Here is a 15,666-nt window from a genome sequence, read left to right as displayed (position 1 = left end):
GCTTACATGCACTTAATAATCTGATAACTGCAAAAAAATCAGACTGTCAGTAATCCCTGGGTTTAAATGAGTTAGGCAGTAATCAGATTTCTGCTTTGCAACCAGCCAGTAAACTCACAGAAGAAGAGGTGAGGAAAACATAAAACTCAAAGTTCACACTGCAGCTTTTTTAAAAAACATTGCACTACTTTACCTGAAAATATGAACATACATCATCTAGAATATGAAGAATATTTAAATCCTTCATTTTGTGTTTGGTTTCAGCGTCGCAACACTGCTTGCTTATTTCCGGTACCGCAGTCTGTTTTCGCACATGCGCAGACTGAGAAATCCGAAAGAAATCCGAGTAGGAGTTTACAAGCACTGGGAAATCTGATTACTGAGCTAAAGTTCAGCTCTCTTTATCACATTTCTTAATCAGATTTCTAGACCTTCAGATTTCTAGACTCCGATCTAGGAAATCAGAGTATGCTGTTTACATGACCATTTGAATAATCAGATAATGCAGAAACACGATCAGATTATTGAGTGCATGTAAACACACCCAATGATATCGCCAGAGACTTTGTCATTGTCACCTTTATCTCATTAAAATCTGCTGCCAGAGCAGTTGGAGTATGTACTTGTCCGCATTGGTCAAATTGGATCAGCATGTGGAATTCGAGCTTTCTGTGTGCTGCTGTGTTTTCTTTCACTGTATGAAAGAAGCTCCATGCCGTTTTATTGCTGGATACACAGGGCTTATTATTGATTTCCTTCATCAGAATAACAATTAAAAGCAAATGGAGTGTGAATTATATTCCTGTTCATGTGCTTTCTTGCTGAAAATGATAAAAACAGTTTGTGACACAAATAAATTAATAAAAAAAAGCTTTGTTAGATCATGTTCTACATATATCAAAATTAATCATGCTAGACAACACATTATTAATGGAGAACAGTAGATTAAATGGCAATAGTAGCCACTTTTTTGTATCATCCTTAGATGGTTACTTGAAAAATAAACCTCCCTCTTTAAATACAGAACCTGCAGCAGCAATTTTGCCACTTAACAGCATGATGTGAGCAGTAACAGTGTTAAAAACAGCAGTATGACTTCTCAAATTAGCCACACTTCCCTTGTAAATGTCTACATTGCACTGGCCTGCTGAGACTGTTATGCCTACATAATAAAACGCCCACAATGCAGTGATGAAACAAGTGACTCACCATTCTTTTCACTGTGGGGTTTGATGACTTCCTGTCCAGGCAGACAGGGGCACGGTCCCTCACATTTGGCTGAGATGCTCTTTTTTGAAATGCATGCCTGGAACTCCAGTTTACACTGTGGGAGAGAGAGAAAAGGATTATGGGCAATGTAGTTCACACCAAGATAGTGGGCCTTTTCGGCCCCATCCCAGGTGGCACACTTGTTTTGTGATCTTTATTTGCGTTTGTCAGTGAGGAACGCAAGGCTGCATGGACAAACCACTGCCAATGCAGTGTGGTGGCAGTAGTGGCTCCCTCTGCCGAGCTGGTCCACTCTGACATATTGTAACCAAAAGACCTTTGAACTAAGTTACGTCTTTTTAACTACTATACTGACAGCCACTCTGTATGACGCCAGCTTAACTCCTGTTATGTAAACTGTGCCCAGCCTAAACTGTCCCTCCAATAAAGTGGTTCCTTCCTGGTTTTACTATAGCAGTGTGAATGATCACTAAGAAAGCAGGTATACAGTAGTGTATGTTATAACCTTACACTATATGTTGTTGACAAAATACTTCAAAAATACAATCTGAAAGGAAATTAAGAATTTAATAAATTATATATAGCATGAATATATGTTTGTTCTCTCACTGAGTGAGGGGGTAACTTTCTGGCAGGCCAAAACAAACGTCCACATGAGGTAACGTTGGCACATGGGCCATACTTTGGCCAGCCCTGATCTACATCATCACGTACTTAGGCTCCAATCATGTCTTGGTTGATTGACTACATTTGCAATAAGGGGAAAATTGTGTAAAATAGTTTTTTGGTCAAACCATCAACTTTAAAAACTTTTATATCTAATACATACATATAACATTAATGTAAGCAATGTAAATAACCACACAGTTGATTTCAGCCAGTGGAACAGCTATTGTGACATCAGGTGGACAAGCTTGACAGGGGGACCACCACAGTCACCACAGCAAACTCAGCAGCAGCCGCTCCTTAAAATTCCTTGCAATAAACACACAGACACATTAGACTGATCTTCTGTGGTATAATGAAAATAGTTGCCACTGTCAAAAGTTAAATCATTAAACTAACATGCGCCAACCTTAGTTGTGAACTCGCATATGGCTAATCTTGCGTAAAAAGATGATGCTCATTTTTAGAGCAGTATGTCCAATCATGCTGTGTTTAGGTTGAAGAGGAAAACATTGGAAAGAGTTTAGCTGGCTGACATAAATAAAAAACCAAAATAGACCTCTGGGTTAATTTTTCCAGCCACTGTTTACATTCTGAATGATGACCACTGAGAATCATGTGTTAGTTTTGTAGCTTTAGATTTACTTACTTTTACCAAATCAACTGAACAGCACAGTGATTTTTTTAAAAAATAACCAGCTTTGCTCATTCAAAAGCGAAGGAAACTTCTTTAGCCACAGTGAGTTAAATCGGTACATGAGCTAATGCTAGAGCTAACAGTTTCATTAGACGATGGGCAGCTGTCATCTTCTATATGATGTAAATTATTCCCTGCTCAGTGAATGATGTGGAAACATATTGATTTATAGAGGTAATATTAAGATGAGAGAAATATCCTTTCTAACTTCAGTTAGTATAGTCAGCCTAGCTGCACTACTTCAGACTTCTCAGTCATATCTGTGGCACATAAAAGCTCTCGTGTTTCATAGTAGCACAATAAGATACAAAACACTACACTGAGTGAGGAGTGCCTTATGGAACAGATTTGCCAGTTTATTAGGTACAAATACTTACTACCTACATTCATTGGCCATTTTAAGTACTACTAATCACTGAAAACATCAAGTAGGTTGCTGGGCTAAATGTGGGGACATAAACTTAGTACAGTGCAATTTTAAGCAGTGTTTACATCTTACAGCATCGACTTTTAACATTTACAGTTCTACATGTGAGAAGTTGACCCTGCATCACCTTTTTACAGTGTCAATTAGTTTCGTTACATTGGGGTAAAGGTGAGTACGGGTGGTCCTGATGTGGTTTGGCTTTGGAGGAAACATATAGTTTGGTGAATGGCTGATGATAGCTAGTTAAAAAGAAATAGGAGCATCAACATCATCATTCAAAAGAAAGAGATCACTTTTAAGAGATTACTTTTCTGGGCTCATGCATCCCAGGTTTGCAATTTTGCAGGGTCCCTAGATGCAAATTAACTGCTACCAGAAGTGCATTGCTTTCTCACATCCCTACATCCTTTTCCATTCTAGTGAATTGTTTTTTGTTACCAAGCAAATTCTGCTCATGTTCGGTGTGACCACGGCTTACGACCAGTCACAGTGGATTGGTTAATTTACAGCCATCTGACTAACAGGGCAGAGAAGAAGATGGTCATGTGTAAATTATGGTGCATTTGTTTATTAATTTGTCATTGAGCTACATGTTGTTTGGAATCTTATATTGGGCCACTGTAGATAAACAAATTAAAGCAACAAACATAAGAGTAAAAGTATGATAAAAACAAGTTCGTCAGGATTATGTGAACATTCGACGATGAATGGATCAATAGAACATTTAAAAGGTTTTAAACAGTTACATTAATAGATTTTAAAGTGATGATTAGGCCAATTCCAAACCCTACAAATGTAGTTGATTAGCCAAGACTTATTTGGTGTGTGGTGATTTAGGCATACCATTTGCATGATGCTAACTGGTGGAGCATAGGCTTCCATTACTTCTCAGCCACATAAGCCTCATAGCTCCAGTGCAAAGGAAAAAAATAAGAAAATTTTGGATGCCAAACATCTCAGCCGATCCACTACAATTGGGTTAGGGGGGATTGTGTTATTAGTAAGTATGCATGAATAGCATGTATGTCCTATAGATCCACGTGTTGTTAATGTTACTAAAGCACAGAACTGGAGAAATGTGTGTCAGAGATGGAGGTTAAGATTTCCCTGCTTTTAATTAGAATTTGTGTCATCATACATACTTCATACACTGACAAAAGTCAGCCACTATACTTATTAATTCCTTTCCTTTATATTACATATTCAATATTGAACCTATGTCAACACATACTAACACAATGCATAATGCAGAATCTGCTGCAGTCCCATAAAGTTTGAGGTAATTTCACATTCTGTTCATGTAGTAGAGGAGGTTTGAAAAGAGAAGAAAAAAAAACAGAAATGAATTACCCAGCCATGCAAAACGCAATTAAAATGCAGAGCGTTAACAAGAACGAGATCCTATCATTATTCAGACGCTCTAGTCTGATAGAGAAACAAGATGGATATTTGTGTTCAGACTTTTTAATAGTGTGTTTTAATTATGATTCAAACTCCAAACAGTTCTCTCTCATTAACACACCTCAGTCAGTCACACACAGATACTACACGCCTGCATGTGCAGGTGGTAAAAGACTGGATTCACCATATGAATGCAGTTCACTTGATGAACGGGCTAAAGCAGAACAGACATTAAATGAGTTTTGCAGAACCACTGTAGACTTAAGATCATATTAATTGTCAGATAAAATGTCCAAATTACATATGCATTCACTCACAGTCATCTTACAATGAACGTACAGTGCTTTCACTGAATACAAAAGCGTAACTGAACGGAAATGGTCGCTGTCATCTTCTAAGTCCAGTTATTCTTTTTACTGTTTTTACTCCAGTTTTAATAAGCACGCTACTCTTTAGATCATGTGAACAGTTCATGATACACAGACCAACAGAAATGAAAAAAATATTATAATTAAATTAAGAAATTATAGCTTTCAAGTTTACAAGATTACAAGTTTTAAGTGATGGTAAAATCAGTTTTACACAATTTTCCCCTTATCCTAAATGTACTTGATCAGCCAAGACACATCTGGTATTGATTTATGCCAGGACTGTCCAAACTGTGTCCTGTGGTCCCATGAGGATGTTTGATTTTGCCTGTCAGAAAGTTACTTTAACCACACCCCTTCATCCAAACAAAGAGAAAAACATAGTTTTGTACTGTATATAACTTATTACATTCTTATTTTCCTTTTTCTATTTTTGAACTATTTTAGCAGTACAATGTTATAAAATACCTTATACCTACCGTACCTAATGTTATAACCTACCCACCTTCTTTATTTGTATAGTGGTTCTAGGCCCACCACAAACATTGCACTTTGGCTCTCCAAGACAAAAAGTTAAGGCAGTCTTTATTCAGGCATGCAGTCTTCCCGATGCTAACTGGTAGAGTGATTAGCTTCTATCACTTGCTATCTACTAGGGGTGCGGGAAAAAAATGATTCTTAGATGCATCGCGATGCGGACGTGAACGATTCTGAATCGATTCACAAATGTCAAAAATCAATTTTCTAAATATTTAATTTATAACGTAATGTTGACGGAATGCAAAAGGTGGAACTTGGAAGTGCGGAAATGCAGCGCCCGGACAGTCTCTGACGGCACACAACAAAAACACTACTGGATGAGTGAAAAATCTGACCGGCTCCCTCTGCATTAAAAGCCAGGTTAGATCAGGAGTCACAACCCAAATGTTCAGAAGAGCCATTTTGTTCTTTCAACAAAAATCAAACCACCTTGGCAGCCACAACATTTAATGTCCAGTATGTCTAAGTATGTGTTAATGTCCTAGTATAGACTAAACAATATAAACGAAAACGCAGATTTACTTCGCTCTGCTTTAAGTTTCGCCTTCAGCCGCTTTCCTCCCATCTCCGCCAGAAAACTCTTCCTCAGAAGTAGATCAGTTGAATTTCTCTCAACGTTCGACTGTTTTACGAGGCTGAAGTCGCTTCTTATTCTCCAGCTTCTAACTGAGGCGCCGAATGTAAATGCGACACCATTTAAGGTGGGACGGGAGAATTCGAAAGATAAGCTGACTTCAGCTTCGCCACTTTTTAGTGTGACAGTCTCTCGTTGTAGATTTAAAATACCAGGAAACCAACTGCGCTGCTTATAAATGCGAATAACGCATCGCTGCTATGTGACCTGCAGTCTGCACGCCGGTTCTCAGTCGTTGCGAAACAGGACTTTCGCGCTATGTTGTACACGTCCCATCTCAAAGATACTTTACTGACACAGCGATCCCCCCCGTCTCTACAACGAGACCAAAACCGAAGTTATAAAATCACTAAAGAAAACGGGTAGAATAGCTGTAACGTGCTGCGTGGACATCCACTGACACTGGATCTTATTTTACCGTAACTGCGCATTTTATCGCTGATGAGTAGCAGCAGCTTCTCGTGCTTCAAACAAGAGCACTGAATGAGAGCCGTCTAGTTCACTTGCCACATCACTTCCATTTGTTTTAATAAAAAAGATATTGGAAGTAAATTCATTATGGATCATTACAAATACTTTGCTTTAAAAGTACCAAGTCACTTTAAATAACAACAACACAGAGTCACTTAGTCACTTTAAAATGTATATTGTCTCTATATTACGTGTATATTTTGTGTATATTTAATATATTTCAGTTGGTTTTTCTTGTATTTTTATTTTTACTTATTTACTTTCTGTAGAGTGATTAGCTGAGCCTCACCACAAGCATTTCAATGCATAAATGTCCTGACATGTTGTGCAAATGACAAATAAACTTGAAACTTGAACTCGAAACTTGAGCTCACACAGTGAGAAAATATAAATGCTATATAGAAAAAAAAGATGCATCGATAATCGTTTTATAATTGCATCGCAGCCCTCTGAATCATAATCAAATCGATTTGTGAGGTGCCTAGAGATTCCCACCCCTACTGGCTACACTACTCTTGTAACTCCAGTGGGGAAGACTGGGGAAATTTGATTTGCTTTAACCAATACCTGCTTTGTTTTAACTCCCGAATGTAAGCTCCTGTCCTCAGGTACTGAGCACCTCTGAATAAAGGCTGTTAGTTTACACTCCTCTGAAGCTGTCAGTGGTGCTGAATTTACAAAGACAGTGTTCTTCTGCTGGTTCACACATATATATAATTATTTGCAATAGATTCTCTACACCTGTTACCAGAACTAAAGTACTATAGTAGCAATGGTAGCAAATTGCTGCTGTCGGAACAAAACCTTTGTTGAAAATGCCTGTCATCCTTTATATTTTGTACAAATGTCATGGTGAATGGACTACAAGAAATGGCCTGAAATTACTTGGAAAAAAGTCTGGTTCCACTGACTTACCTTAAAAGTGAAGTGTTTTCTGTCTCTTGTTACCATTTTGGAGATATGAGGTTTTGTTCCAACAGCAGCAATATATGCCCTACAGTACACTGTCACAAAAAAGGTAAAGTACAAGTGCATTTTTGTCCTGGTACAAACAATTGGTAACAAACTTTTTTAAAATAGAAAATTAAAGTAAAAAAGCCTGAGGTCAAGAGAGGGTGAATGGAGCAACTTAAAAAATAATTACTGCTGAGGAATATGATACAATGATGTTCTCTAATTAAAGATATTAAAGATGTACCCTTGAGGGTCCCACTCAAGCGTTTAAACCCTGGAAGGTACAATTTAGTACCTTTTTTGAGAGACTTCACTTTAAGAATATTAGGAACATTCTCTTCTTCTCCTGTAAAGTTACTGATTTGGAGTCATATGCTTTTGTATAACAATGATGACATGTGGGTCTTTCTCTGTTGCGTGTGAAGCCACTCCAGCCCAGCCAGAAACGTGCCTATAACAGGGTAGTGCAGCGAAACACCTGCCAGTTTCGCTCAGCAGTCACTGGACATAGCCAGTACAAAGGAATTGTTTACTGCCCTCAAACTGAAACACTGGACAAAAAGCAGTGGTTGGAGAAGATGAGAAGAAAATGTAAATAAAGGAAAATCCACATGCTTTAGAATGTGTGGTACAGTTCAGCAGCTTGAGCTGAGCACCTATCAGTCTGTCCTGTCTGCATGACCCAGATGATGAGAGAAGGCTGCTGGTGCTGTAGTGCGTCAGCCTCTGTTGCCTGGGGCTAGACATGGCTTAGCATATTTAAGTCCAGTCAACCTGGTCAACTTCAGCCAGAGCAGAAAAGTTGTTCAACCAGCAACTTTAAAGGTTTGCTTTTCAAAGTTTCTGTTGGTCCATTTGTCCTGAACTGGTCACACAATACAAAGGGCAAATGGGATTTTTTCTGTGAAAAAATGAAAAAAATAAAAAACCTAGAAAAAGAAAGTTTTATCATGACAGTGATGATTTATATCCTGTTGTGCTTTTGGTCCAGTAGCATTAAACGTTCAATGTAAGATGACTGAGAGTCAGTGAGTGTGTAATTTGAATGTTCTATCTAATAGTAAATATGATTGTTTTTGCAAAACTCATTTACTAAGAGTCAATTAATAATGCGTGGTGTAATTGATATGAATTATTTTTCACTCATTGCTCACTGAAACAGGCGGGGAAATTCTGTCAAAAGTGCAGATTCTTAACTTTCAATCCTTATCAAATTTGTGTTTGTAAGTAGAAGAGATTTTATTTTGTTATGATTTATTAAAAAGTCAAAAAGTCTTGTTTTGTGGAAAGAACAAAACACCCTTTTTGCCATGTTTGTGTCATTGTCTGACAAAAGTAAATGTAAATGAAAGTACATGTAATTCATCATGTAATTAACTATGTATTTACATATTAAAATGTTTATACATTTAGATTAAATATTTAAATCAAATGGAAGCCATTTTGCCCTACCCCAAATCCAGTTGGTAAAAAAATTTTGGTGTCTGAACATGTGGCGATTTAGGCATGAAGTTTGCACAACACTAACTGGTACCAATGAGCTTATATTACTTGTTAGCTAAATTAGCCTTGTAACTGAAGTGCAAAACCAAAGAGGCAAAATTCAGACACAAATATGTCTTGAGTGATCAACTACATTTGGGATAAGGGGAAATTTGGTTAAGGTAGATTTTTTGGCTAAATTACCACATTAACATAATTTATCGTTTGACAGCAGGGATGCTGGAAGGTGTTTTAAGCTAGGGGTGCTAAAATTTTAACCACTGTATATATGTGACATGTTTTTTTGCAAATTTATATCAAACAGAACAGTCATAATGCTTTATAATGTGGCAAACGATGACAATATAACTCACTCATCAAACCACTGCTGCACACTGTCTCTCTGCTCTCTCATTTCGGATGAACTTTTGACAAATGAACTGAATGGTGACCAATCAGATTGTTGATTTGTGGCACAGTTAGCGATCATGTCATGCCCACAGTCACACGGTGAGAGTTAACAATGGAAGATTAAATTATTTGCTTTAAGAGCTATTTAGGGCTTTGGGGCTCAGAAGTGGGCTATAACTCTGCATATACTTTCCCTATTTGCATCTCAACCTGTGTGGTGTTTAGCAACACACCCCCAAAGAGGCAAGCAGTCGCCGAAGGAAGCGATTTGGCTCATTAACTTAAATGGTGCACGGCTACTGCGAGGTCTGAAAATATACAAACAAAATATAAAAATGCACTCCACTCTAAAACAAGCACACATGATACTCTACCATACTCAAATCATCAGAACTACTGATCAAAGCTCAGAACTTTTATTATTATTATTATTATTATTATTATTATTTATCAGTTGCAGTCCTGCGTCCCTGTGTGACAGTTCTAATTTATGCAGCAAAACTTATTTGCATAAAATCAATTAAAAACAAATACTGCAATTTTATATGAATTAGTTTTCACTCATAGTTCACTGAAACAAGTGGTGAAATTCTGTTAAAAGTGCAGATTCTAAACTTTTAGCTGATTTATGCTTAGCTTTAGCTTTAGATTTATGGTTGTACAGTCATATGCAAAAGTTTGGCACCCCTGCTCAAATTACGTTCTGTTGATTTTCTAAGTGAAGGTAAGTTCACACATCCTCCATAGAGAACACAGTTTCTGTTTGTTGCTGAGTTCAACACACTGGACAAAATAAAACACAAAATATGAGGTAACACTTTACTTGAAGGGTGTCTACACAACACATTCATAACATCTTACACACTTTATAACATGTTCATAAATGTTTAAATCAACACTCATAAAGCATACATGTTTTATATGACCTTAATATGGACTACTATGTCATTTTACAGAAATACATTTTTCAGAATAAAAGTTCTCCTTTTTTTATTTTGAAAAATTATATTTTTTCAGTAAAATGCTTCATTTCTGGACAGCCAAAATAAAAATGGCCTGGCTTTATCCCTTTGGTCATTAAGTGCTTTGATACTTAGGCACCCCACCATACTAAGATTCAGTTGAATGATTGTTCCTAAGCATATTTATGAGCAACTGTTCATGTAGTAAAAAGACATGCAAAGCAACAAATGCTTAGGAAAAAAAACACAATGACCAAAGGGATAAAGATCTTATTTTGATAAGATGTTATGAATGTGTTATGTAGACACCCTATAAGTAAAATATTACCAAATATAAAATGTATCTTTTGCACAGGCCACATTTTATGTGATGTTTCCCAGTATGTTAAATTCAGCAAATAAGCAGTAATGGTGCATCAAAACACACAGAAGTGTGTTCTCTGTAGAGGATGTGTTCACTTATTTTCACTTAGAAAATCAACAAAATGCCACTTGACAGAGGGCTCCCAAACTTTTGCTTAAACCTGTAAGTAGCAGAGGAGACAGTCAATGATGATGGAGTGTGATGTGTTATCTGTGTTATCAAGAACTTTAAAAAAGTCAGAAGTGCAAACTGGAACCTATAAATGAAATGTAAATACAATTCATTATGTATAATTATATTATATATAATTATATTAGTATGTATAATAGTATAATTATGTTTAAATAGCACAAGAAAATGGCAATAATAACTTTACATTTGTATTAATGTAGGAGAAGGCAGGACTGCTGGTTTTATTACAGTAGTTTGTACAGGAGCAGCCGTGTGTCTCTGTGCGATTTTGCAGCAGAAACACATGCTGTCACGCTCGCAGCATGTTGTGACAGCTGTATGAAAGGCTTAGAGGAGCACAGTGATAGCTGTCAATGCAGATCTCTCCTGCCTCGCTGACATATTCAATTTTCTCATGCAGACACACACGCACACATACAGACTAAAATATTTGTGACACATCCAATTTCACAGCGTCCAGTCTAAACTCATCCATCTTCATTACAACGCAGCACTCGCTGGGCTAATGTATACTAATTAAACTGTTCAAACACGCTCAAAAACACACACAATACAAGCCTCAACATTGGCACACAGAAGAACAGACACATATACATAAACATAAACATAGAGGGGTAACGATGCTCGCCCAAGGAAATCATATATTTCTCCAAAAAAATTCAAATTTGGTGGGATTGGAGGCAAACGGCATGCGTGGCCATTCTAAGTTGATTACAGCGTGACAGGTACATTCACAGCACATATGCACACACACACACACACACACACACACACACACACACACATACATACACACACACACACATACACACACATGCACAGTGCTGCTGAAAGAGAGATAAAAAACAGCAAATAAATGAGCATGGAGAGGGTTTCCCTAAGAGGATAATGTTATAAATATGGAGAGAGAGAGAGAGAGAGAGAGAGAGAGAGAGAGAGAGAGAGAAAGGGAGAAAGGGAGAGAAGAAAGAAAGAAAGAAAGAAAGAAAGAAAGAAAGAAAGAAAGAAAGAAAGAAAGAAAATGGAAATAAAAGAGAGAGAAACAAAAAGGGAAAGTGAGTAAAAGAAAGAGAAAATGAGAGAAAGAAAGGGATAGAGGGAGCAAGAGGGAGAGAAAGACACATTGCAAGAGAGCCTCAGAAACAGAGAGAGAGAGAGAAAGAGAGAGAGAGAAAGGGAGAAAGGGAGAGAGTGAGAAAGACAACTAGAAAGAAAGAAAGAAAGACAATGGGAGAAAAGCAGAGAGGGAGATAGAAGGGGAGAGAGAGAGATGGAAAAAGGAAGGGAGATAAAGAAAGAAAGAGAGACAGAGAGAGGGAGAATAAGAAATAGACAGAGAGGCAGAGAAAGAAAATAGAGAGAAAAAGAGAAAAAAGAGCACTGAAAAGAGGGAGGGAGATGAAGAAAGAAAGAGAGAAAGAAACAGAGGGAGGAAGTGAGAAAGAAAATGAGATCGAAAGAAAGAGGGAAAAATAAAGAGCAAAAAGGTGAGTCAGAAAGAAAGAAAGAAAGAAAGAAAGAGAATAGAAATAAAAGAGAGAGAGAGAAACAAAAAGGGGCAATGAGTAAAAGAGAGAAAATGAGAGAAAGAAAGGCATAGAGAGAGCAAGAGGAAGAGAAAGAAAGAGAGCAAGAGAGCCTCAGAGACAGAGAGAGAGAGAGAGAGAGAGAGAGAGAGAGAGGTAGAGATAGAAAGAGAGACTGGATGTGTGTGTGTGTGTGTGTGTGTGTGTGTGTGTGTGTGTGTGTGTGTGTGTGTGTGTGTAACAGTATTAGATCAATTACACAAACTGAATACAGTTAAGCTCCATAAGCATGAACAGCAGCCAGCGCTGCTGAGGAGAAAAGAAAAGAACACCAAATTCTGCTACACCAAACATCCTCGCCTGTCTTTATCCCTCTAAACCTCATTTCTTTTCTCTATCGCTCACTTCCTTTCATCCTTCATTCCCACAACTGGATCCAGCATGCAGCAGCACCCTGATGAGACCTGGCACGTGCGCTCTCTCTCTCTCTCTCTAACCGCTACACCCCTCCTTGTCTTTTTTCCATCCCACCCTCATCTCCTACTTGCCTGCGAGCAGGTACTCTACATGGTGAATTAAAGCACACCTGCTTGATTTCATGAGAGAGGAGAGGAGATTAAAGACCCGTGGCTGTGTGATAATCGGTGCTGTGGTGTGGCTGTATGAGTAAAGTGCTGTTTACAAAAGCTACATGTTAAATGTTTTAACACTAAGAGGGCTAAAGTATTTCTTTTTGGTTACTGAGGATAAAGTTTAGGGTAAAATGCTTAGTTACATACATGTATTTACATACAGTACTGTGTGTAGAGACCACCGTCAGAGACCGCCCTTCATTTGTTACATTTCCTGTCAAAATGGCCATAAAGTACAACTTTTTCATTTTTCAGCATTAGGAAAATAACACAGAAGCCTCGACAACTAAATATACTATACATTTTTTCAGTGTCCACCCTTTGCATTCTTTGAGGAGACTTGATTTCAGTTTTTCAAAGAAATCAAAGAAGTCTTAGAAATTGGTTGCATTTTCTGGTTCTCACAATCCAAATAATCCCAAACACATGCAATGATGTTGAGGTCTGGACTCAAGAATGGACAGACATTTGTGGATTTTTCATATTTGAAGCAAGAGTAGAGCTTGATTTTCTTCTCTCAAAGATGAAAGCTTTACCAACCTTGGTCACCAGTCTTGCTCCTGGAGACCGACTTTCCTGCAGACCCTATTGGACCCCAACTGACCTATTTAATGATTGTCTTCAGAAGTCCTTAATTAGCCGAACGAGGCATGTTAGTTTCAATTCAGAGGTGAAATGTACAGGAAAGTAGATCTCCAGTAGGAGGCAGAGGTGTGGACTCGAGTCATATGACTCGGCTCGAGTCAGAGTGAGTCTCAATTTTGATGACTTGAGATACAACCTGACAAAATCAAAAAAGTTTTGTAACTCAACTTGAACACCACTTACTCAGACTGTAACTTGGACTTATGACTCAGAAAGACTCGAGACCCAAAGTGGCAGGAGCGCGAAGAGGCCACTGCCTGCAATGGGACTCTACACAGTCAGTTACTTTTAATGTGAATGTGTTTCCCGTCATAAATTTAATATACAGCAACATCATCAAATGTCTGTTATTGTGCTTACGCTTGGCTTATTTTACTTCAGAAGACAAGTGAAGCGTTACAATTCAAGTTTGCCTCCATAAGCTAGAAACAAGTGAAGCATCAATAGCATCAACACGCTGAAACTCCACTCTTCACACAGAAACTTAGCAGCTGAAATTTTTCCTCATGTTAGTTAAACAAAAGAAACACAGCTCTCTCTGTTTGAATGATTTCAATGGTTTCTGCAGGTAAAACATTCACCACAAGGCTCTTGGAAGTTAACTTTTTATTCATCAGCTTCATATTTGAATTTGCCATTAAAGGAACGTATGTAAGATTTAGGGGGATCTACTAACCAAAATGGAATATAGTGTACAAAAGCATGTTTTCATTTATGTATAATCAGCTGTAACTATGAATCATTATGTTTTTGAACTATTCAAAATTAATTTTAAATAGATTAACAAATCAGGAGATTAACCAGGTTTTTAAAACTGCCTATTTGCTTGAACATCATCTTTTCTTTTTGTGTAACTGCTAGCCCGTATTTAGCTAAATTATATTGCAGTGCATGATGGGCATTGTAGTGCAGCTTATGGTGAAATTAGTCAATATTAATAGAACATTAAAATAATTTCATGGCCGAATAGGATTGTGTCATGGGCCTCACTTGGCCCGTGGACCTTGTGTGACACATGGCCTCTAAATAGTGCCCTTTGCATTTTTAGGTTGAAGCACCTGCCAGTGCTGGCTAACCATATTGTGTTGTGCAAAGTTTGAGAACCCAAATTTTGATAAATGGAGCATCATATTTATCATTTAGCACAACAAAAAGCAAAAGAGGGTGTATTGTCGTCGTCAAAGAAGCGAAAACATGAAGAAGCAAAACAAAATCATGACAGGCAACAGCAGAAAACCTGACTGCCACCATAGGTTCTACTACATGCTTGGAAAGGGAGGGGTGAGGGAGGGGTATTCAGTTGGTTGCAATCTGCAACCTCCCCGCTGGATGCCACTGCATATTACACACTGCACCTTTAAACGGTAGAACAGTAACATTCTGGCACTTAACTGCTGCACCATTTAAGGTAGAATAAAAAATGTGAATAAGAAGCCAAATTCAGCTTTGTAAATTCACCATCACTATGCTGTCTTTTCTGTAAACCTTGTTCAGCTCGGTCAATCGTTTTTTTTCCTATTGTTTAAATTTAAACTAGCGGTTGTTTTTAGTTTGCTGAGGAACTTATACAGTAAATATAAAATAATTTATATGTTAATAATATGCTCACAACAATTATTGTGGTGTGTGTGTGTGTGTGTGTGTGTGTGTTTTAACAATGGAGTTGTGCATGTGTGTATTTGGATTGATTGAGGGAAATGTATGTGTATAATGATTGGCTAGAGGGTAGCAGCAGGTGCCCCTCCATTCCTCTGTGTTTATTCCCTGCAGGACTTTACCCAGTCTACAGCAGAGGTGACAGAGGGATGGAGGGAGCGATAATTGGAGAGGCGAGAGACGGATGGAAAGAGGGATAGAGGGAGAGCGAGAGAGGGAAGGAAAAGCGCACAAACTCGAGAATCCAATAGCGACAGCGGACACAGTTCATCTACCCGATCATCCATCACCAATGACTGAACAATTTACACACACACACACACACACACACTGCTACAGAATCAGAGAGAGAGAGAGAGAGAGAGGTAGAGAGAGAGAGAGAGGGAGAGAAATGGCTAGGTGTTAAAG

At 38.0% G+C, this 15,666-nt stretch overlaps 1 protein-coding gene across 1 annotated transcript in view; it reads right to left on the bottom strand.

Annotated features, from left to right (window-relative positions):
- Nucleotides 1–15,666, bottom strand: part of spock1 (SPARC (osteonectin), cwcv and kazal like domains proteoglycan 1) — a 363,926-nt gene that overhangs the window by 56,061 nt on the left and 292,199 nt on the right. The window contains exon 9 of the mRNA XM_036577816.1: nucleotides 1,210–1,324. Coding sequence (XP_036433709.1) covers nucleotides 1,210–1,324 — 115 coding nt within the window. The remainder of the gene's footprint in view (nucleotides 1–1,209; nucleotides 1,325–15,666) is intronic.

The sequence above is a fragment of the Colossoma macropomum genome, unplaced genomic scaffold, assembly GCF_904425465.1.
Source record: "Colossoma macropomum unplaced genomic scaffold, Colossoma_macropomum, whole genome shotgun sequence".
NCBI lineage: Eukaryota > Metazoa > Chordata > Actinopteri > Characiformes > Serrasalmidae > Colossoma > Colossoma macropomum.
This window is presented reverse-complemented; position numbering and strand designations above follow the sequence as displayed.